The following is a 24,776-nucleotide window of genomic DNA, read 5'->3' as shown; positions in this document are numbered from 1 at the left end:
GTCAATGGGACCTGAAAAGAATTCAGTTTGAACGACGGCGTCTCACTAGACTAGATGATTTTGTGAGGATATACCAACGGACGCATGATGCTCTACAAGAATGTGCTGATGTTGGAAAGAAAAGAAAGAAGGTGAGGATTAAATAGGTGAATTACTAGTTTGGGATTGATTTGGTGCAGCTTTTACACAGAAAAAGTCATTCTCACTGCTAATAATGCAGTTCTCAGATCAGTATTGCATATTCTCATTCACAGTAGAAATTGTGAGTGTTCTTGTGCATGCTTTAGTCTTAAATATATTTGTTAATGCGACTGTGACTTTGTGTTATGAAAAAAAAACTGTTTTGAGAACTGCATTACAAGTGGTGAGAGTGACATTTCTGATTTTATTACTCTTTCTGAATATCTGACATAAAAATTATTTGTCTGTATCGCAAAATTGTACTTTTCAGTTTTACCAAGTGGAGATTGAGAAGTGGAAGAAAAAAAGTAGGAAGTAAAAAGGATTCTACGTTACTTCTCTGATGGAAAAACCTGCAAAACAAGTCAAAAACATGGTAGCATCAGTTCTTTCATCTATGCATCTCATATTAAATTTTTTATATTGAAACGTTATGTGTTGTACTCAAACTTAAATGTATCTTTTTGGATCATTCAAATCAAGTAAGAGCACTTTTTAATACAGCCAATAATTTAATGATGTTGTTAACGTTTCTGTGGTCAATAGTTTGATTTAATTCCTTTTCAACATCTTAATGAAAGAAATGTAAGATGTTAAGTGTCGATGACTGGACAGTAATTCTAAGTAATCCATGTCTTAAAAGTGTTTTGTATATATTAAATAATCATGCTATGTGCCATAATCAGTGTTGGGGATCCCCATACGGTAAAAAAATATATTTTAAAATACATTTTGAAATATATTTCAAAATATACAAAAAATGGCCAAAAAATATATGTGCTAAAATACATTTTAAAATATAAATATATTTTAGCACATATATTTTTTGGCCATTTTTTGTATATTTTGAAATATATTTAAAAAATATATTTATAATATATTTTGAAATGTGTTTTAACACATATATTTTTTGGCTGTTTTTTTATATTTTGAAATATATTTATAAAATATATTTCAAAATACAATTTAAACTTATTTAAAATCATTCAAAAATATATCAATTTAACCCTTCATATATTTCTAAGAAAACATTCACATGTAACAGCTGAAAGAAATCTTTATTTGATGTTTAAAACATACATATAGCATATCAATCAAGCAAAGAATATTAATTTTATAATTTTATTCTCATTACATACTTAAACATTCTAAAAGAAACACACACACACACACACACACACACATATATACATATATATATGTGTGTGTGTGTGTATGTGTATATTTTCTGTGTGATTGTATTAACATAAGTCAACATACTTAAAATGTAATTTCTTTTCCTTTTCCAGCAGTCTCAGTTCCCCCAGCTTTCACTGCAATCCTCAAAGCCCTTCTGGACACATTGGGAAACCTCTTCCTTACCGCCACTGTAACAAACAAAAGTCACAGTTCTATTACTTTTATCAGAGTTAAAATAAAAATATGATTTATGTTAGCTGGCTTCATTTAGCAAACAGATATTTCTGTTTATATAGATACAGATATTAATACAGATATATTTTACGCATAATTTTACCTCTTTTTTTTCCTAGATGGAAAGTCTATCCAGTTCACATTATAGTAATGCTAACACCCCTTTTGGTTGTCTCTCCTTACCCTCCAGCATTCATAAATCTGTTGACCTTCTTTGTCTGAGACCACCCACCACAATGCATCATCACCTATTTGTATTGGTAACTTACTTTACAACCTATTTTAATGGTTGCAAAGCAAGTGTAATGGCTATGTTGTTTCTTCTTGGAGTTCTCTATTTTTCTTATATCTAAAATAAGAGTCTGGATGGACAAGAGGCTGTTTTACGCGTCGGTTTGTACAACAACGACGCGTAAAACAGCCTCTTGTCCATCCAGACTCTTATTTTAGATATAAGAAAAATAGAGAACTCCAAGAAGAAACAACATAGCCATTACATTAAGTAAAACCATCGTGTCGCTCCGCCATTCGCTTGTTTTATTTCTCACAAAACCTTTCACAACAAAAGCACCACATCTTTTTCAGGCTTTTCAAAATAAAACATGTAATAACTATAAATGGCGCTAACAGTAAGTTACTTGTGCTGTATGCAATTTTAGATACACAGAAAGTCTTCACTTACTATATATGGCTGTCATAGTGTCCTTGTGAAGGGCAGTTCTTCACTCTGTGCCGATGTCCGTTTTGCTCTGTCCTCCTATAAAAGGCATAAACATTTGAGTGTTTGACTAGTTTTAGATTTCCAAAAATCTGATATTTGTACAACTAAACATTTGAACTACAATGATATGCTATTGAGAGATACTTTTATGGGTACTTTTTGGTAAAGAAACTGGTGACAGAGAAGTAGGCTTTTTAGAATACTATTAGCTAACCATTTGAACTGACTTTCAAAGCTGTTTACCTTTTAAATTGCTGTGGATCAAAACCTCCAGTGGGAAGGCGGCCATTAGAAGAACACGCACCATTGAACCTGAAAATAACAAAAACAAACAAAAAACAATATATAAGAGTCAGGTAGGGTAATAAATCTCTTCTGAAGCAATATAGTTCATTTTGGGTGAAAAACAAAACATTCCTCTAAAATATATATACTGACATCAGCAATCAACATCATGATTGTAACTATTTCCTTTTTAGTACATCTACTGCTGTGTGCATGTGTCAAGCACTACGACTGTATCTATGCATATATATTCACCATATATATCCTGCAAAAATGTTTTGTTATAGTCAAAAAAGGCAAACAAACAAAGGCATTCAATCAGAGGTGAGAAATTAATTGGGAATATCAATTATAGGTGAACTATTCTTTACCTACTAGCAATCAAGCTTCTTTAACCAAGAAGCTTGAAATATTTGAATGTAAAATAAAATAAATAAATAATAATAAAAATAACATGATGTAATTAAAATGCACAACTTACATTAAGGAAATCTGCATTTGTATCCACAGGCTAAAAGTAAAACAGTAAATGTGTTAGTAATAGTACAGGTATTTGTAAAAAAAAAAAAAAAAAAAAAAAAAAAAAAAGAGGCAGTAACTGTGACTCTTCTAGTGGGATGCTAAATGCAGAGATTTATATTTACAGTATAATACTGCATGTACAGGTAGCTGTGTTGTGAACTGTAACTGAATATTAGAGAATCTCAGAGAAATTAAATGTATTTATTTTTTGAATTTATCAATCATAAAACCGTCTGTTTTGAAGGCCTGTTACGATAACAACTTTTTGTTGGTCTGTATATTGCCCCATAAACAATAGCGACAAGTTATGTCATTGTGATTTTAAGACCATTTTATGTCTTTGAATGTATAATCATAATATAACACCATAATAATGCAAGATCTACACACTTTCAATTGACAAACCAACATCTAATTTTGAAAATATTTAGATCATGGAAATTAGGTATCAAAATATTAGATACCATAAAAAATTGAATAAATAGTAAATTTTCTAATAAATAGAAAACAATGTTATTTAATGTTATTGTGTTGTTATTATTATATTTTTTTTTAATATAATGGCAGATAAATTGCATCATCAACAATTATTGAGGTCATGTACATGTATTGTGTGTTAAGTCAATATATCGATTATTGTGATAGGCCTACTGTTTTGGTATCATAACAAGCTTGTCAAACATGCATGACCACTAAGCAATGTCTAAGCAGTAGTATTAGTCTGAATGACAACAAACATAACTAGTGTTTTGGAAAATCTGTTAGAAAACAGTTATTTCAATAATTATGATTAGCATGTGACACAGACACTGCATAAAAAACTACAACAACAAATACTTACTTTAGGAGGATGGGGGAGGGCAGCATGAGGTTGAGACTTTGACATCTGTAAGAAGCAAATTCATGTATTACAAACAAGTCACTTAAAAATACATTAATGTGGCAGACTGTTCCCTGTTCAGATGCAGTGTACAGTCAGGGCTGTCACAACAATGGGGTGGGGCCAAGTGGCTGCAACCCTAGGTACAATGTGCAGGTATATATAATTACATATAATATATGTGAATAAAGCAAGAATCTGTTTAGGTTAGTCACTGTGCTGACTGATGCTTGCTAGGTTTATATTGCAAACTTCACAAAAACAACAACAGCAACAACATTAATGACAATGACAAACAAAATTACTTACATTTATGTAAATCTCACATCAGGAAGATCTGCATTCGATTTCATGGGCTGAAATAAATAGGCAGAAACATTACTGCTAAAAAAACAAAAAACAACAACTCTAAAAAGCCTAAAAATGACTTAAAAAGCAAGGAAATGTGGAACATTGTAATTAGCGAACATTAATAAAGCATAACTGTGCTTTGTTTCTAACCTTGGTAAGTAAGTCCTCTGTAGCCAGAAGGAGAGGTGGGATTTCTGTGAAAGCCAAATTAAATGTGAATAGGTTTTGATAGTTATTGTATATAACAAGTGTAAACAATTTTATTTGTATTTTTTTCCCTTTCTGAGAAGGCAGAATAATAAGAAAAGGCAAAAGTACGTCACAACATAATTAATTAAGTTACATATTTTGATTACCAAATTATGGAAACGTGGAGCTGCCACCCAGGCAAAAGCAAAATAGAGCTATATCACGTTATAACGTGAAATGTTTATTGTTCTAACATTATGCTTTGCATGTTTGTATAATATAATATCACGTTATAATTATCACGTTCGCACAATATTGTACGGATGTGATAATTATGTACATTGTTCATACAATGTCCAAACACGAAAAGTATATTGTATAAACATGATAGTATATTGTTAGAACGATAAACTTTTCACGTTATAACGTGATATACTTATATTTCTCTTTGTCCTGGGTGGCAGCTCTACGCTTCCGTGCCAAATAAGCGAGAATAAAGTAATATTATATGAGAAAAGGCACCTGCTAGCTTGATGATGGAGGCTTCATAGACCGGCCACCCGTCTTTTGGCTTCTTGTCGCCACTCCACCAAATAAAGGTCCGTTTCCTCCATGCCGGCTAATTATTCATCCTCATTAAATCTCGTATATGTTCAGTTGGCAGGATTGAGAATTTTACATCTTCCAACCACTTAATTAACGCGAACATAATCGGCTTGTTCTTCCCGTCTCCTGTATCCGGCCGTTCCTCTCGCTGTCGGAATTCGCGCCTCAGAGAGGTCATTATTTTCAAAAAAAAAAAAAGAAAGAAAAAAGAAAGAAACAGCAACAACTAATAAAGAGAGTTTTTGCACGTTCATTGCACATTTGTGGGAATGTTTAAATATTAAATTTTTATTAATTACTTTTCATTATATCTTTATTTTTTAAACCACCATGGCAATGCACATGCGCATACTCCTGCACGCAAGGGCTTTGGAGTTGACGTAATGTCGCAATGCATTGTGGGAGCGCAGCACCATCTTGGCAGGCTGCGAATCAAAACAAGATTGCCACGAACCATTCTGAAACGTAGCTCAAAAGAAAATGACGGTATAGAGACAGATTGTGTCCAGATGCAAAGAGACGGTACTTGATTGTTGAAATGTGGACCCGTATGAAATACTGCCGTGGAGTAGAAACCCTGAAGACCAAACCGCTATTGACTTAGCATGATCTACTCTCATACCTTGTCTGTGGAGTCAGCGCATACACGGCGCACCAATTTCGCAATTATAAATCTCTGGAGGCGCACATCCAATTCACCAAGGACTGGGTACAAGATTTGGCTATTTTTAAGCCTCCACGTTGTGAGTACGCCGTCATTCAAGCAAAGGTAAGTCAGCTTGAGTACTGCGAGTAAAATGCGTTTGATTCCCCCCGAACATTCAAATTAGTGCAGCATAAATTCATTCATGAGGGGGAAATTACAGTGAGAACATGTAGAGGCTGTGTTAGAGGGATAACATAGTGAGTTCAGTGCATTGATGTGACATTGTCCTGAAGGATTTAGTTATTCTTTATGGTTAAAGAAATTGCCCTAATTAATTCATATTTATTATAAATAATCCTAATTACACATCTTGCTTCCTTGTTTGTGTCCTGTGTCACTAAAAATACAATCTGTTTTAGTTTTATACATTGATTAATGACCTGCAGAATCTCCTTATCATATTAGGTGTCCATAATTGTCACTTAAAGTCGAACTTTATGCTTTCTCCCTCTTGAAAGTGATTACATCCTTGCATTACATACTTTAGGTTCATTTTCTGCTGCTAGGTTTCTAAAAAGAAACAGGCAGATTTAGAATATAACATGCAGCGTTCTATAGATGGATACATAAAAACACTTTATTTGTTACATTTATGATAAATGGATATGAAAGTAGATAAAACACATTCATGTCGGCCTTGGCTTATTAAAGTTCTTGTCTTTAAATGAACTTTGTCTGTGTGTGTTTCAGGTACTGCACTCTTAAAGACTGAATTGCAGCATTGCAGCCACAGGTGATTGTGAGCATCACAGGGAAGGTTGAAGCCGCCCACTGCACCTTTATGGCCGGAGTCGTGGAGACCTGCAGCCATGTCCCTGCTCTTCTGTTTAATGTAGAAGCAACAGTGCCGATTTGTGGCACAAGGACTGTTACAGATGAACCTGCATACTGGGTTTTGCCTGGTAATATGACCAAGACACAGCCAGAGGTTGGCCATAAGATAGACTTCTCCTCTTCAGCTGCCCAAAAAAGGCTCTCGATCAAAACATAAACAGACCATCTGTAGTGACAGGTAAAAGAAGCCGTCCTCAAAAAAGAAAAGTTCCACCTGCTACTGTGGAGGAGTTGGATCAACTGATGGGACAATATTTTCCAAGCATAGTTCTGTTCTGAATAACCCATAATATTTTAATTTAGGGGGGCATGTAAATAATTTGCATTTACTGAATATGTACTTACTAAGTAACACTGTTCAAAAGTTGAATAAAGAAACAAAGAAATGTTTGCCTATTTTTAATTAAAAGCACTTTGTAGAACATCAAATCAGTTACAATGTAGAATCAATGTTATGTATAGTTTACAAATGACAAAATGTTCACATAAAATCATGACAGCATTTAAATAATATCACCCACTACTAGCATTCTGTAATTTACTGTCTCTTTTGAAAACTTATCACTACATAAACAGCACAAGACTTAAGAGTATTTAACAAGAGCATTTTTCCCTGGTTTTACTACCACACTGGGGCACATGTTCACCAAAACGCAGCAAACCTTTGCCATCTTATCCAGGAGGGTCACCTTTTTACCCACACATGGAAGAAGTAATCTGATTGGTATGGTGGTGTGTAGCATGTAGTTTGAAGCAGGGATTTTGTAGTGCCCCGTGTGTAGTGTTGGAACCCAGTCAGGATTTGTTTCATTCATTTCATAGGCTGGTTTGCTGCAATAATGCCAAATAATTAGCAACTCTATAAATAGAAGGTAGTTCTGCATGTTTGTTCTAAGTTTGTGCTATGATCTCAGAGCGCATTGAAAATAAAACTAACAGGCTATAAAGAATAATATGAACTTATTTAGAACTTACCTGAATGAAAATACTGAAGCACACCAACAGATATCTGGGGATGGTAGAGAACTGAATATCAGCTCGTTTCGCAGCTGCTATCCAGGCTAGACGCCTTCTTTTGGTAACATCCAACACATAAGCTCCCTCATGATGCTTCCAGGTGAGGAAACAATGAAAAGAGAGCCTGTTTTCAAGCTTATTCCTTTGCCGGTAGTGCAATCTAACATTACAACCGGCCACACAGCAAGCATTTGTTTGGCCTGCTAATATGGCGCCTCGACCAAAAATCCTGGCTACGCCCCATCCCGTAAGATCACGCTCCAGAGTTCTATTAACATACGGATCTAAAAAGAAGACGCTGCATTTTTAACTCTGAGGGAGATGGAGAATGAGCCTATTTCCAAAAAAAGTGGAGTGTGTTCCTTTAAGTACTATATTGTATATATTGTCAAAAACTAAAGTGTACATAGCAGTTGTTGTATCTTGTTTACTGTATCACTGACAGATAATTTCAAAGTCAATGAACGCTACATTATAGTGAGATATTGTGTAATGTGAAATACTGTAAGCAAATGAATAAACAACCTAATTCGTGATAGACCTTTGACTCTGTTTTGTTTGAATCCAACTGTTTTTTGCAGATGTGCATAAAACATGTTACTTTTAGTATTATTATCATTATCATCATTATTGCACTAAATACATTTTAAATAAAGGATACTTTGATATACATTCTACTGCAAGGTTGGAAATGTATTTTCTTCACCCTAAAATATGTTTTGAAATGTATTTTGGTTTGAAAGAAATATATTTTCAATTTCAAAAATATATTTTTTGGAGCATCACAAATACAAAATATATTTACCATATATTTGAAATATATTTTGGCCAGGAAAAATGTATTTTTTTACCGTATGGGGAGTAACGGAATACATGTACCGCCGTTACGTATTTAAAATACAAAATATGAGTACCTGTATTCCGTTACAGTTACCGTTTAAAAAGGTGGTATTTAGAATACAGTTACTTTGTTAAAATAAATGGATTACACTGCGTTACTTTCCTGTTTCATATTGTCGCGGGTCAGGACTGTTTGGGTTTTGTTTGACAGCTACGTTCTGTTGTTCCAGGCGGCAGCATTACTGCTTAGTAATTAGATTAATAAGTAATATTAATAATAATTAATTAATAATAATAATATTAATAAGCCTTAGTAATAAGGCTTACAGCCTTTTTGTTGTTGTTGTTGTTGTTGTGCTAAGCTAATAGGCAGAATGCTAAAGGAATAGCTCTAAAGAATGTAGCATCATGGGCAGTGTAGTCCGTGCTGCAGGGAGAATGGACTGCCATACCCGTTATGTGTCTGTGAGCAAGGGAGGGAGAAAAAGGAGAGTGGAAAAGTACGAGCTGTCATCGAGCAAAAACGGGAGCTGGAAGCATGTAAATATAATAATAACCACTGCAGCCAAGAAGAGTGCCTGAGGAGCCCATTTGTAAGTAAGCTATTAAGACTCGACTGTACACTGTGTTCGTGTTTTCCTCCGAAAACAATAAGTTCCGTTGGAGCAGCCTTTCAACGCCTCTCTCTGTCTCTCGCTAGCAAAGTTGACCCAGACAACAAAGTAAAGCTATTTTTCGGCTACGAGCCCGACACGGAACCCACTGTATTAGTCAGAGGTCCCTTTACTATGGTTAGGAGCCGCGGACCTTCAGTAATAGTAATAAATCACACAGCAATAGTACATTCACATAGTTGTAAAAAGCATGATAATATATTAAGTAATCCAAAGTATTCAGAATACGTTACTCTCATTGAGTAACGTAACGGAATACGTTACAGAATACATTTTGGAGCATGTATTCTGTAATCCGTAATGGAATACATTTTAAAAGTAACCTTCCCAACACTGGCCATAATACATTTTATAATTAAAAACATTATTACTCTTCCACAACTTTTAGAACCATCATCATGATATCCCTTTGTAAACTTTATACATGCCCACAGCTAGCTCATAAAATACATGATGTCAGTGAATTAATTACAAATATTGGTAGTTATTGCTGTCATAGAAGGCGATCAATTTATATTGATTATCCATGTGTTACATTTCTATCACTTACCATTCTTTCTAAATGTGACAACATATAAAACTAGATAAAGATAAATTATATTGTCAAAACCTGTTCATGTAATGTAGAGAGTGATTAACTGAAGTTCTGCTTGAGACAGATATTTTTCATGTGCTCTATGTGTTCAGTGTTAATTATTCTGTGTAAAGTTGTAATTTTATTATTTTTCTAAGGATCAGCAAGAAGAACCGCCACACTCAGATGTGCCCACAGAGCAGGCTGAAGCTGTCACGACACAGGTTTGAGAAGTATACTTTTTCCACAAAATCACATTTAACAAATACGTAATATCTTTAATAATAATAATTGTTTAGGCAAAAACAAAAACTCTAGTATTATTAAGTATATAATGCTGAAATATTTAAAGTCAATATGGATGCTCCTTCAAGAAGCCTTGAGAACCACCACTGGGGCAAATACAGCCCTAAACAGTTTGGGAAGGATTTGTTTGTGTGTTTTAGTTTGGCTTAGCTGTAGGCCTGAGAGAGTGTGTAATTGTGTACAGGGAAAGGAATTTATTGACACTGGGGATCTGCTGTCATAAAAGGAGACAGGAAGCTACAGTTGGGGGATGCTGATGCTTGTACCTTTAATAAAAGTTCATAATTGCCATAACTTGGAAGTAGGTTTGCAGGAGACCATCCACCTTAAATGTAAATGTAAATGTAAGACAACAAGAGGCCAATGGCCTAGTGGATGCAGAGTGGGGGTCTCAGTGTTTGTAATATGTTAACTCTGTTTTGTATGTTGTCTAAAGGAATTTGGTGTAGATTGAGTGAGGAGATTACTTTTATGACCGGCAGGAAGTCACGTACACAGAGACACACACACAGTGCTTTGACTGTTACACTCACACACCCACACTCACTCACGTGCACTCACACATACACACAGGTACGTGCACACAGTCACTCACGTGCACTCACATAGACACACGGGTATGCACACACACAGGCACTCACGTGCTCGCGCATACATACACAAACACAGAGTTTGCAGCACACCATGGGGGTTTTATGATGGAGTCACTTCTATAAAGCTGACTGTAACTAACAAAGAGGTGGAAGATCTGCAGAGGGACACCGGCCTTGCACATCTCCCCTTCTAGAAGATGCATGTTTAACTGAAGATGAATAAAAGTTTTTGTGAAAATGACTACTGAGTCCGGTCCCGTCTCTGGATGCCCGAGGAATAAAAAGAACCGGGGTGAAACTGATTTCGCAACACATGCCTTATGTTGGCAGGTTTCTTTTTGAGTAACTCACAGGTTAGAGGTAATTGGCTTGTCAAAGAGTCACTTGAGTTTCACTGAATAATGTCAGGCAGGACTGAAATAGAAATGAGTGAAAAAGTCCAGTCATGTAATCTTGTATTTTGTGAATTTGTCAGGGTTCCTGGGTCATTGACTCAGTGTTTTCAGTTCATGTTCAGTTTATTTTCCACATTCATGTTTCCCGCTTCACCGTGCCAGCCCTCTGTCTCTGCCTCAGTGTCATTAGTTCTAGTTCTACTTTCTATGTGTCAGATTATGTTCAGCTGTGTGTCTCTCATTATCATCCTCATCAGTCAGAGTATTTAAGTCCTCAGTTCCCTACATGTCCGTGTTCTCTGTTTCTGCTGATCTGACTCTTAGTTTGTTCTAAATGTCTGAGTCTGTTGGTATTTTCAGTGAATAACTGAACCTGAGTTTAAACCTACATCAGATTACATTTAAGGTTTAAATAAAGATCAAAATTTGTTTTTTAGCCAATCGCTTGATCTCAAAATGTCAGATTCATATCTTAAGAAAGTTGAGCCACGTGTTACGTTGAACTGTAGAACGATCGTAAAGTGGGTCAGAAAATATACTCATATATATATATACACTCATTCACTGTGTATAAAGTTCTCTCTTTTTTGCACAGTTGAGGAGCGTTTCAGGTCACATTGCACTGTGTGTTATATCTGTATAACCATGCATGTGACAAATAAATAATCTAAAGCAGGTCTGAGTGTTTAACAGGTTCAGTTTTTGAATGATCTCCACAGAACAACACAAAACATAATGTATCTCATCATCAATCATCAGCTACATACTAAAGACCATCATCAGCCAAAGGACTTCAAAATGACTTCATGGAGGAGGCAGCATTTAGCTGTAGTCATGAGGGATTAATAATAAATGCTGTTTAAACCTGACAGAAAGACAAACTGGTTTGATTTCACATTCTTCTCATTTCCATCAAGAAGGAAGAGCTGAAACACAAACATCCTCTGTCTGCAGAATATTTGCTGTTTATGTCTGTGTGTGTGTTTCTGCTGCTTCATTGTCCAGAACTGTGAACAGATGCACTGAGACATCTGGAACTTTTGAACATTATTATAAACTGATTAACATCAACTAAATAACCTGAACAATTCTATTCAATTTTATTTATACAGGACCAAATCACAACAACAGTCACCTCACGGTGCTTTATATTATAAGGTAGACCCTACAATAGTCCATACAGAGAAATACCCAACAATCAAATGACCCCCTATGACCGAGCAAGGAAAACTCCCTTTTAACAGGAAGAAACCTCCGTCAGAACCAGGCTCAGGGAGGGGCGGCCATCTGCTGCGACCGGATGGGGAGAGGGAAGGAAAACAGGATAGAAGACATGCTTTGGAAGAGAGCTAGAGTTTAACACATGGAAGAAAAACTCAATGCATCACGGGAGTCCCCCTACACCTATTGCAGCATTTAAGGGAGGATTCATGGTCACCTGATCCAGCCCTAACTATATACTTTAGCTAAAAGGAAGGTTTTAGCCTCTACTTTAAAGTAGAGATAGTGTCTGTCTCCTGAATCCAAACTGGAAGTTGGTTCCACAGAAGAGGGGCCTGAAAACTGAAGGCTCTGCCTCACATTCTACTTTTAAATACTCTAGGAACAACAAGTAAGCCTGCAGTGCGAGAGTGAAGTGCTCTAATAGGGTGATATGGCACTACAAGGTCATTAAGATAAGATGGGGCCTGATTATTTAAGACTTTGTATGTGAGGATTTTGAATTGAACAACATAAACCAGCAGATGTGAGATCACTTACTGTTGTCAGGAGTTCAGGGAAATCCTCAGTTTCTGCTCCTCATTGTGATGGGAAAAAAATCAAAATGTGAAAACTTGAAAAAAGCGTGTTAATGGAATCCGTCCAAATCAGCTGTGAGTGTGAATCAAACTGTAAAACTGAAGTAAACAGAATAATCCTGATGAAGTCCTGGTCTCTGACCTCTCTGACTGTAACTCTGATACTGAGTGAAGCAAAGCCTTTACTATAACTATAAAAGACAGGATAGGACAGAGGATGAGGCGGGTCTGCTTTGTGTAAATATTTTCTGATATGACCTTGAAACTGGGCCTAAATTCCAAAGTACAAACTTCCAGTCTGTAAGGAGAGCTCATGTGGGAGCTCACGAGGAACCTTTATTTCTAATGTTTGCTTAATATGATTTTGACAGTAATGATTAAATGAATCATTTTACATTTGAGTCATTCATCAAGATTTTTATACCTGAGTTTAATTCAGACAGACTTTAAAATGAATACTGTCACTGCTCCTGCTTTTCAATGCTGGTTGATTTAGAATGAGTCTGATTTGGTAACTGTAGGTTTTTATGTGAGAGAGAAAACAAACACACTTCAATAATAAGTTTTCACAATTTATTATCAAAATGGTTAGAACTTAAAATTAGTATTAGATGACGCCATGGACTTTCTCGCTCCGGCTCAGAGACAAAAGGCTGTTGCTGCCAGGCAGTAAATGCTTTTCATTATGTGTGAAAAACAGGATACTAAGGTCATTGTTCAAAAGTTGGAGAAAGGCCACAGTCCTCCTTATTTGGCTGAATCCAGCACTTTGGCTTATGTTTCTTCTTCTACAGCTTTCTGGGAATCTCCTTATTTGGAGATGATAATAATAATGGATTGTATTTTATAGCGCTTTTCAAGACCCTCAAAGCACTTTACAATTCTACTATTCATTCACACACTGATGGAGGCAAGCTACAGCTGTGACCACAGCTGCCCTGGGGCAGACTGGCAGAAGCGAGGCTGCCATATCGCACCATCGGCCCCTCTGGCCAACACCAGTAGGCGGTAGGTTAAGTGTCTTGCCCAAGGACACAATGACCAGGACAGACAGAGCAGGGGATCGAACCGGCAACCTTGCGGTTAAAAGATGATCTTCCCAGACCCCCTGAACCATGGTCGAACCACGGATGCCCCTTCTGTCAGGAACACTCCTGTTACCATGACAACCATCTATCACTGTCCAATGAGGCCTGTAGAGTTAGAGAAGGCTGCTTTCCATAACAGCAGATTTATGGCCCTGTTGTCTTGTAGATATCACAACCCCCGTCAACATCCCTGTGAAGGGGTCTTAGTCTTGTGTCTGTTGGTATCAGAGTAACAGTTTACTTCCACAACTTCCTTACAGATAAAAATAAATCCCAAAATAACCAAAATAAAACTGATGATTGTGCACATTGAGTCATAAATCCAGCAGCAATTTTGAGTGTAAATTTGTTTTTTTCTGCACAGGATAGAACATTTCCACAAAATCCTTGCTGTACTTTTGGCAAGTTGAGCTTTTAGTGTAGTGTACTGTTGTTGTCTACATCTGTAGATCTAAAAACCAACAACAGCAACAAGAAGCACTGATTGTTGTGTGTGTGTGTGTGTGTGTGTGTGTGTGTGTGTGTGTGTGTGTGTGTGTGTGAAACAGCACTGGATGAATGCATATAACTGATGTGCACATGTCCAACAGAAGAAGGTCGTCATCGTCTGTCCTGTTCCTTATTCTGTCATTATTGCTCCCAGAAATGTGTTATTATTTCAAACATGTGAAGCTGAACTCTGACACATAACATCAAACAGCTCAGCAACCAGTCACACATTCAAATGTAATGCAGCTCTTTGAGTGTTTGAACCTGCTGTTGTGTTGCTTTTGTGTGCTGGTGTCACTGATGGCTGCTGCTGCCGTGACAACAGACACACAACCACTGTCATGTTGTGTGATATGAAAGGACATGAAGAGAGCTGAACAACACACAGTTTATTTTTTCAATACGACGTCACAATGACGCCATAAAGTGTCACAAAATCACACACTGCATGAAAACATCTTAAAATCTGAAGTTTTTACAGGTTATAGAAGCCAAAGATTTGCAGTTCTGCTCCAATCATGTGGGTAAAGATAATAAATACAAAGGTCAAAGGTCAGGGTCACGTGAATGAGGACAAAGCTTTAGTTTCCATCTCCAAACATTAAAGCATTATATTAGTCATTGGAGATCATGAACACTTTCTTGGAGCTTTTTAAAATATTATTTTTTTCAGTGCAACATTATGTGACTTCACACTGACACAAAGATTAATATACTGCACTAGATTTACATATTAACACTGCTGACATCAGCATGATCTATAAAACCTGATGATGTCATCAGCTGACATCAGCATGATGTCGTAAAGACGTCATAAAACATCAGTTTTAGTAGACCCTTTGTTCTCTCCTGTAGTCTGAGTGTAGCCATTATACAGTGAGACAGCACTGCCACCGTGAGGTCAAACTGGAGCATTGCAGGTAATAATTTTCAGCATGAACACTGTTGGAACATCAGATTTGGTTTTATCTGAGTTAAAGGCAGTAAATAGGCTCCACCCTCGTGCAGAGGCTACACCTGATGTTAATAAAAGCCTTTCTATGCAGCCTGGAATAAATCTCTATGTAATATCAGCACTTTATGCTTGAGTAGAAAAGCACTTTATGAAACTGGTCCATTTACCATATTTAATGATTTGGGGATGAGACAAACTCCAGGCTTCATACCTGAACCAGCTAAATGACACTATTTGACTTTTTTAATATCACAGTAGATACCGAACATACATCTGTACCGAAACCCAATTCAGTTAGCTGTTAGCTTGTTTTTGTGTAATACATACTATTAGTCGTTTTTATGTGTTCCATGATTGATAATCAGTCGGGAAAAGGCCTAAGATGGCAGTCACTGGACATAGTGGATTAATGAGCTAAAGACATGATTTATAGGTTTCATGGTCTGACTGTGTGGATGCTGAGGGTGTAGCTGTCTGATATTCTGATTTTTCTGTTTGTCTGTCACAGTCGACATTTTGTTGGAGATGATGTATTTGAATATGAAATTTCTTTAAAATTTTGACAACTTTGATAAAATACAGTTTAACATGAGTTTCTGAATCCATGTTCACAGACTGTGTCTCGTCTGATTACAAATTTAAATTAATAGTTGAGAGCAGTGAGTTCTGTTAAGTCCAAGTATTTAAGTAGAATGGTCTGAGAAATCTGAGTGTGGACCATGATATTGATTTTTTTTTTTAACAGAAGCTCTGTAATTATAATCAATGTTTTCTTCTAATCTTTTTTTACATTTTTATTTTGAACATCAACATGCATTCTACAAATGTATTTGCCAATTGAAATAAAATAAAGTGGAATGATGTTGAATTAAATTTTAGGCCACAAACTGGTTAATAACCAAAGTGAACACAGTGACGTCTTACACTATAAAGTTTGTGAGGGGAACCGCCCTAAAAATCTCAGAGGAGCAACTGGCTCAGTCTTAAAGCAGTGATTGGTTTGTGGTTTGTCCTGGTCCCTGCTCATGGTCTGTATTAAGGGCTCATTTTTCCTTTTTCCTTGTTGTTGGTTTTTGTTTGTCTCATATGTGGGTAAATCTGTGTGTGTGTCAGATCTCAAAAATAAAAGAAACAACATGTTTCAGGGCTCTAGACTAACTTTTTGACATGGGCGCACCGGTACGCCTAACTATAAAAAGTTAGGCGTACCGGCACAAAAGTTAGGCACACTCAAATTTTTCAACCGCATCGCTTAACACCGCAGTTTTACCTGTGCACTTTCTTTGGGGGGAAGTTGCAGTCCATACAGACAATATTCATTTCTAAATGATTAACTAACAAACTTGTGCTTAAAGTGCTTTGTCAATATTGTAGAAAATGTTAAACTTAATCATCATCTCGGCCTCCTCTGACGACCTGTTTGCTGCTGCCTGCTGCTGAAAGGCAGTGGGGAGAGGGGACACTTGGGCAGTGCATTTATTGCAGTATATAATGTGTTTTCTGGATACACTGCTGCTTTTTCAGCATTCATAGATTAATGGCAGCGTTTCAGAGCTGGCTATGAATTTCAGACGGATCAGGCCTTAACTTAACAAAAAAGTTATCAATAGTTCTTTTCATCTTTCCTTATTACCCACAGCTACATCCACTTCTGTTGGGCCTAGGCTGCTCACTAGGGCTGGGTATCATCACTGATTTCTATAATCCATTCGATTCCGGTTCTCAAAGTCCTGATTCGTTTCAATTTTGCCTCAGACAGTCAGAAATATTATAATTCTGATCATTTATCAGTACTGATACACATGAGACTTCATCAGAATTGTGACCATCACAGCAGATGCCTTTGTGTCAAAGTAACTGAGAATAAAACACAGAAAAACATGAAGGAGATTTTCCTGGTCTGGCTTTTTATAGCAGATAACCTTAAAAATATTCTGCAATATTCTGCAATTTTGCATAATTTTAAAAAGTTCAAATTTCTTCAGTACTGAACAGCAGAAATTAAGCTTTCTTGTCCGAGGTCATTTAAGTGAAAAAAGAAAAAGACAGCGCTGTAAACAACGGTAGACTGGTGGGTAATAAGCGAATGAATAATGCAGAAAACAGAGATTTGAGACGGGAAACTGTTCTTGAAGTACACAGAGAGAGAGAGAGAGAGAGAGAGAGAGCTGTGCATGAAGTGGGATTTTTATCGTGGTGGAAGCAAAACAGCAAAAGTCAGAGGGAATTCATGACGACATCATCAAATATGAAGCGTAGCTTGCTGCTTCTTTTGCTGCTGGCTCGGTGAATTTTGGTTGGAGAGACAAAACCTGCAGCTTAGAATCAGCGCAAAAAGACATAAACACAGAGCGGACCCAACGCATCAGAATCACTGAGCTCCGACAGCGTGTCCGTGTTAGGGCCGTGGGGTGAGAAAGCCGAGAAAGACAAAGCTGATTCTGATGCGTGGGGTCTGTGTTTACGTCTTTGTGTGGAATCCGTGTACCTGCTCTCATTTGCTGTTTGGTGGTTGTTGAAATAGTTTTGTGAGCTTTAATCCGAGAATCTGGCGTTTCTGGCAAAACACAGTTATATTTAAAAGTCAATTCAGGATTTAATGAATCGATATCGCTTTATTCAAGCTACTCACCTCCCTCTTCCGACTGCACTTTCAACTGGACCACGGCCAATCAGAGAGGTCCCGCCCCTGACTATCTCGGATTGGTTTAGTCCACGATAGGGGCATAACGTGTGTCTGTTGTTGACCACACGGAGAGTTGCAGAGATTTTTTTTTTTTTTAACATTTTTTTTTTTTTTTTTGTCGCACCACTGAAAAATGTTACGGGCTCTAGAGTGTGACCACACTCTAGAGCCCTGTGTTTCATTTTCATTTCTGTGTGCATGTAAGAACAGCCACCAGTGATCCTACAGTGTTTCTGTTTTTACTATTAGACAAACTAAACAATTGGAGAGTTACAGACGGACTGTTTATCTCCTCAAAATAAACTGTGTTAGATGGGGAGGATGTGAGTTGCATGAAGTTTGAAGGGCAGGCAAGAAAATGACTGAACTAGAGTAACTACAAAAGTATTGAGAGTGACAGCGTGGGAAAGTGGTAGTGATGTAAAGAACAGAAAGAAACCAAACACCTGTGAAAAGAGGCAGATGACTGACTACAGATCTGCCTTATTGAACTTTGGACTAAATGAGAAAAAAAAAACTCACCTTTAGCTGCTTCAAGTAAAGAGTGGAAGGGAGTGCTGTCCTTGTAGATGCAGTGCCTGGTATATTCAATTAGGAAAGTTTTAAGCCTAATCTTGAAAGTAGAGATAGTGTCTGTATCCTGAATCCAAACTGGAAGCTGGTTCCACAGAAGAGGGGCCTGAAAACTGAAGGCTCTCCCATGATGTATGTAGTTTTTCTTATTCACTCGCTCTGTGTTTATACACCTCTCTGCATTTAATCATTAGTTAGTATGTATCTCTTGCTCTCTTCCAGAGTGTGTATGTTGTCCTGCCTCCTTCCCATCAACCTGAACCAGTCACAGCAGATGGCTGTCCCTCCCTGAGCCTGGTTCTGCCAGAGGTTTCTACCTTTACAAATGGAGTTTTTCTTTCTCACTTTGTGTCATGATCCTGGGTCCGTTTGAGCCAGCATTTTGTGTTTCTATTTAGTGTGATTTTTGTTCTGTTCTTCTGTTTAGTGTTTTCTCTGTTCGGCCCGTGTGTGTCCTTATATGTGTAGTTCCTGTTTTATTGTGACGGTCTGTGTCTTATGTCAGTGTGTCCTGTTTACGTTTCCCCACCTCGTCAGCTGTTATGTCTCCCAGGTGTGTTCCCTCCTGTTTCCCATCCCCCTGATTACTGGTGTGTATTTATTGTGTGTGTTCACTTGTCCTCGTTGCTGGTTCGTCTGTGTTGTTTCCCCTGGATCTCCCTGCGTCTCTCCATGTGTGTTTCCTCGGACCTCCCTGCATCTTCGTTTCTGGTTTGCTTTGTTAGTTTTCCCAGTTTAGGTTTACCTGTTAGTGTCACTCGCCATTTCTGTTTATTTTACTGTTAATAAATTCTCACCTGCACTTGAGCTGCCGCTGCCTGGTCCTAATTAATTCCCACACGGCTTGCACCCGCAAACCGTGACACTTTGACTAAATGCTTCCTCATACACTGATAAAAGCTATTTTGGAGAGAGGTATATATAATCTATGCAAATCATATAAAATTTACTCCATTATTGCACTCAGCCAAGGAATTATAAAGTAATGGGTTAATTATACCCTTTTCCTAACAGTAACAACATTACATTAAAAAATGCAGTAAAATATACCCCCAAATAATGAGTCTTATGTTCCTAATTGCGCATGTGCCAGACCGCGCTTTTTGACTGAGCGGGGCAGCAAGCAAATTCTGGGTCCTTTCTCCGGCTTCCATCAAACCACAGAAGTGAAGGTAAGCTATTTAAACAGGGTGAATAATATATAATAGCGCATGCAAATGGTAATTTTTGAAGTAATGAGCTATTACACTTCACTTGTATTGCTTGCGTCTGTGTAATGGACCATTACTTGAAATAAAACTTTGAATCTGTCTGTTAACCGTCTAGACAACTGTCGGTAAGTTGCAATGAAATGTGTTCGTGGTGCGCTTTTTATCAGTCAGCATGCATGACCAGTCCCGGACTGGTAATCGGAACGCTGAGGTTGTGTCCAAATTCATGGGCTGAATTCTCCTGAGGACCCGGTGCACCGGCTTACATGGGACGGTCCTCAGAAGGTCGGATAGGCCGGATGTAAACCTATGTTTAACTAGAGTAGCGAAAGACCGCGGTGATCTGAAAATGATGTGCCGGGATTGTGCCGTTCTCGGCGGCTCTAGTAACCCTCGAGCTCTCGGCTAGCTATCGAGCTGGTGGGTAACAGACATCTCCGAAAACGTCGAAACACTTTCATCCATCCATTCACTTCCGCTTATCCTTTTCAGGGTCGCGGGGGGCGCTGGAGCCTATCCCAGCTGTCATAGGGCAAGAGGCGGGGTACACCCTGGACAGGTCGCCAGTCTGTCGCAGGGCTAACACACAGGGACAGACAACCATTCGCACTCACATTCACTCGCACATTTACACCTAGTGGCAATTTGGATTATCCAATTAACCTATCCCCACAAGCTGCATGTCTTTGGACGGTGGGAGGAAGCCAGAGTACCCGGAGAGAACCCACGCAAACACGGGGAGAACATGCAAACTCCACACAGAAAGACCCCGGCCTGATGGTGGAATTGAACTCAGGACCTTCTTGCTGTGCGGCAACAGTGCTAACCACCGTGCCACCGTGCTGCCCTCGAAGCACTTTTGCAAATATGCAATGTCTCGATAAACGGAGCAGATAGTTGCAGTTTGCACACCCACATTCTCGCCTGAAAATATGTTAAAGGTTTATTTTGTGACCCAGAAGGATTAATAACAGTAATTTTAAAACTTAGTAGCGGCCGCCATTGCCGGAAACTGGAGTTTGGCTGGGCCACGCTATGAATTCTGGGATATGGTGGGCCACGAAGGACACACCCGACCCATCCTTCAAATTCGAGGAAAAGGAGGATGCATTTGTCGGCTACATTCGGAGGAGGCCACGAATTTGGTCAGCCTTCGGCGCGTCGCTGTGGCGTAATCGGTCTACAAATGCGTCCCCAGGAGGATGCAGCCCGTGAATTTGGACACCCCCAATAATTACAATCACGGTCTTTGCAAACTACTTTCCTGCCTTGATGGAAAAGAAAATGGACGTCAGACGATTTTTTTTTTGAGAAATGAGAGGGGCAATCCTTAAGTTGTGGTGGCTCTGCTTCTGGGTCAGCACATAAAACAGGTAAACAAACTTAAATCCTGCATGTCTTTGAGATTCTATGAACATTGGGCAGATCATTCCCAACAGTCAGCTGTTGCATCTCTCTGCGTCTCCCCATTGATCTGTAGCTCCTCATCATCGCGGAGAGCTCACTGAAAGCTTTCTCCCAGCTGTAACTGGCGGCTTTGTTTTAGCAGCACCAGAACTTTCTGAAAAAGCTCTGAAGCTTGCTTGTATTTAAAAATGTGCGCGGCAGTAGTCGCTTGTTCTGTCATGCAGATACAGCTTTGCTCACGTATATGCTTCATTATCCGCTCAGCTGATCGCATTGCGTGGAAACACTAGGACACAGCAGCATCATGAACTCCAGCTATAGGGAGATTTTTCAGCAGCAAAACAAATAAATAAAAAAACATTCATGTTATAACTATGAGACCTAGTCTGTCATTTAAAATTTCATTGTTTTTGTCCCCTTACTTCTTAGATCATCGAAGAGTTCAGACGCATCACCACAGTTTCCTTGGTGGAGACATTCATCCTGAAACTTGATGAGTACACACCAGGTCTTTTGCAGCTTATGCGTGCCAAAAGAGGAGCTGCTGGTTCCAAGATGAGACCTTTGCTGGACACTTTGAATGACGTATGTTATTTGACTTTTTTCACAAATATGTAATTATGGAGGGCTGCATTGGGTAGCAAGACGGTCCTGGGTTCAAATCCTGGCCCAGGGTCTTTATTCATGGAGTTTGCATGTTCTCCCTGTGCATGTGTGGGTTCCCCCCCGGGTACTCCAGCTTCCTCCCACAGTCAGAAAACATGGCTGTTAGGTTAACTGGTCTCTCCAAATTGTCCTTAGGTTTGAGTGTGTGTGTGCGTGCATGGTCGTTTATCCTGTCTGTCTCTATGTTGCCTTGTGATTGACTGTCCAGGGTGTACCCAGCCTCTCACCTGTTGAAAGCTGGAGAGAGGCATCAGCCATGTTTTTGTTTTGAATTCAGTCTTAATGTAAGTAAATCACTCGACTTAGTCTTTTCACGAAATTGTATCTCCCTACAGACACAGAGCATTGAGAAGAAAAGGGATGTTGTTATCTGCTGCCTCATTAGCTACCTCGGGGAAAGACAAGAAGATCTTTTTCATGACTGCCAGGTATGTCATATTGATAACAGATTACTTATTAACTCAAGGGATCCTAATGTTCTCTCCTGTCCTCTCCTATCCCCTGTTCTCCCCTTCTCCATTCATCTTCTGTCCGCTCCCCTCTTTAGATCAACTGAAATATATTGAAAAAGCATCTTAAATAAAATAAAACATGTGTATGCTGTTTGTTTCTTTCTTTTTAACATGTAGGAATGTGAGGATTACACAGACAATATGATGAAGGTGATCGTGATCCACAACATCATGGCTGAGGAGGATCCATCAGATGTGTTCATTGTGATTGAGGGAAACCAAGTGATGTCGGGATGTGGAAGCCGAACAAAGGCATGTGTACAACTGATGGGACTGATATATGCCCTCAACCTCGAATATCCGAAGGAGCTGAAGAACACATTTGACACTTTTCAAAAACTATTTTTGGAACCTGACGGGGCGAAACTACTGAACAAGGTCCATGGCCTCAAAAATAAGCTTATGCAATGCACAGACATTTCCCCTCTTGTTCCCAGAGGATATTTTGTCCAGACATAGCTTGATGGAGCTGTAATTTTTCTTCTGACAGCAAGCACAGAAACTATTGAATGTTGGTGTTAGTGTTCTGTTCTATCTATACATATGTTTGATAATGTACATGCACAGAAACAACCTTGTAGAGTTTCTGTGCTTTTGGCTTTTAAAATGGACTAAGTGGCCTTTGAAAGTGTTGTCTGCATTAGCTGTTGTGTTGCACTTTATTCTGTGTTTTTATGGAATAAAAACATTGAGATGATGAACCATTTGAATATCTTTTTTGGGGGGTACATTTTACCTTATATGAATAGGTAATGTTTATCAACTGATAATAATTAAATTTTATTAGTAATTATCAGGTATTACCAACTAGCAAACAGGAGATAATTTTACCTAATTTCAATGAGTAAGTAGCTGTTGAATGTATATATAAATATGGGGTAAATTTTACCCAATTTAATTAAGTGTTTCATAGCTTTTTATTGAAGCTATTTTATACACAATATATTGAACTAAATCTACCACAAAAACGTCTATGCAAATTGTTACCTCAGATTTATTGGGTAAATTCTATAGATGACTTCTTACAGTGTATGGGGTCATTTGTCACGGTTCTGGGTCCGTCGGACCCAGTATTTTGAGTTTATTATGTTTTGGTTTATTTTTGAATGATGGATTTCTCATTCTCTTGTATTGCTGATTATGGTGGTGGTGGTGATGATGATTACTTGGTTCTTGTTTCTGTTTATTTGTGATTAGGATTTGTGTTCTCATGTTTTGTGTGGGTTTAGTGCCAGGTGTCATTTTCTGTCTGTCTCTCAGTGTCGAGTCTGCGTCTTTGTGTTGGGTTCATGTTTCCTGTTTTATTGTGAAAGTCTTTGTCTTATGTTAGTGTGTGCAGCTTGGTTCCCCTGTCTCGTCAGCCCTGATCTCTCCCAGCTGTGTCTCCCTTCTGTTGCCCATTCCCTCATTACTACCCTGTGTATATTAGCCCTGTGTTTGCCCTTGCTCAGTGTCGTGTCGTACCCTCAACTAGCTGTGTGTTCTGTTTCCAGTGTTCCTTGCGTTTAGTCATCTGCTCAGGTTTAGTTTTGTTTTCCAGTGTTTCAGACCTTAGTTCTTCTGTTCCGTCTTTTGTTGTCTTTTTGGTGAGTTTAGTTAATTCAAGGTTTTTTCCCAGCAATAAAGCTGCGCTTTAAGTTGAACTCCCGTGTCTGAGTCCTGCATTTTGGATCCACCTCTCCTGCCTGCCTGCCACACAGCCAACCATGACATCATTAAATTGTTGGGCTGTTCTTTGTATTATTGTTGGATTTTTACCCAACAACATAAAGTGTCTTGAGATGACTGCTTTTGTGATTTGGTGCTAGACACATAAAATTTAATTGCTAACACCAGAATGAATTAAACTGTATAAATTCAAATGATATATTCATTCTGATATATTCCTTTTGTGTGTTTTTGGCACCTCGTGAACTACCCACCTTACTGGTAGTAACACACACTGTAACTGGGAGACACCAGGGAACGCTCAATTAAGGCATAGGAAAACACAATATATAGATGAATTGATGCTTCAGACAGGGAGATTGGCCACATTTATACATAGGATGGTGTTTAGGGGAATTGGAGACGCTGCGTAACACAGCAGGGATAAATCGGGAATAACAAGACAGGGGAAGTAAGACTAAACACAAGACAGAGACAAGAGGCCACCAAAACAAAACCTGAACTAAGACACACGAGCTTGACACTGACAGAACTGTAAACAGACATGAAGACAAAAGTGACTTAACACTAGAGTGTTTTAACAGGTCCTCCATCCACGTGTGGAACACTGAAAGTGAACTACACTGAAAAGCAATA

At 38.3% G+C, this 24,776-nt stretch overlaps 2 protein-coding genes across 2 annotated transcripts in view; one reads left to right on the top strand and one right to left on the bottom strand.

The window, feature by feature from the left end:
- Positions 1-13,030, bottom strand: part of LOC109201339 (carcinoembryonic antigen-related cell adhesion molecule 1-like) — a 57,533-nt gene extending 44,503 nt beyond the window's left edge. The window contains exon 1 of the mRNA XM_019356954.2: positions 12,848-13,030. The gene's annotated coding sequence lies outside the window, so the exon portion shown is untranslated. The remainder of the gene's footprint in view (positions 1-12,847) is intronic.
- LOC112846003 (uncharacterized) lies at positions 7,913-23,179 on the top strand. The gene is made up of 4 exons (XM_025905195.1): positions 7,913-7,951; positions 21,724-21,879; positions 22,296-22,388; positions 22,590-23,179. The coding sequence occupies exons 1-4, from the start codon at positions 7,913-7,915 to the stop codon at positions 22,929-22,931; spliced, it is 630 nt and encodes a 209-aa protein (XP_025760980.1). The 3' UTR covers positions 22,932-23,179.
- Positions 23,180-24,776: the final 1,597 nt, after the last annotated feature.

The sequence above is a fragment of the Oreochromis niloticus genome, linkage group LG3, assembly GCF_001858045.2.
Source record: "Oreochromis niloticus isolate F11D_XX linkage group LG3, O_niloticus_UMD_NMBU, whole genome shotgun sequence".
In the NCBI taxonomy this organism is placed as follows: Eukaryota; Metazoa; Chordata; class Actinopteri; order Cichliformes; family Cichlidae; genus Oreochromis; species Oreochromis niloticus.
This window is presented reverse-complemented; position numbering and strand designations above follow the sequence as displayed.

What these genes read in the sequence shown, in the direction of transcription:
- LOC112846003 (XM_025905195.1), top strand. Translation starts at nt 7,913, where the DNA reads ATGGCGCCTCGACCAAAAATCCTGGCTACGCCCCATCCC. An exon ending in TGCTGGACACTTTGAATGAC is followed by an intron (nt 21,880 to 22,295) that starts GTATGTTATTTG and finishes ATCTCCCTACAG; the next exon opens with ACACAGAGCATTGAGAAGAA. An exon ending in ATCTTTTTCATGACTGCCAG is followed by an intron (nt 22,389 to 22,589) that starts GTATGTCATATT and finishes TTTAACATGTAG; the next exon opens with GAATGTGAGGATTACACAGA.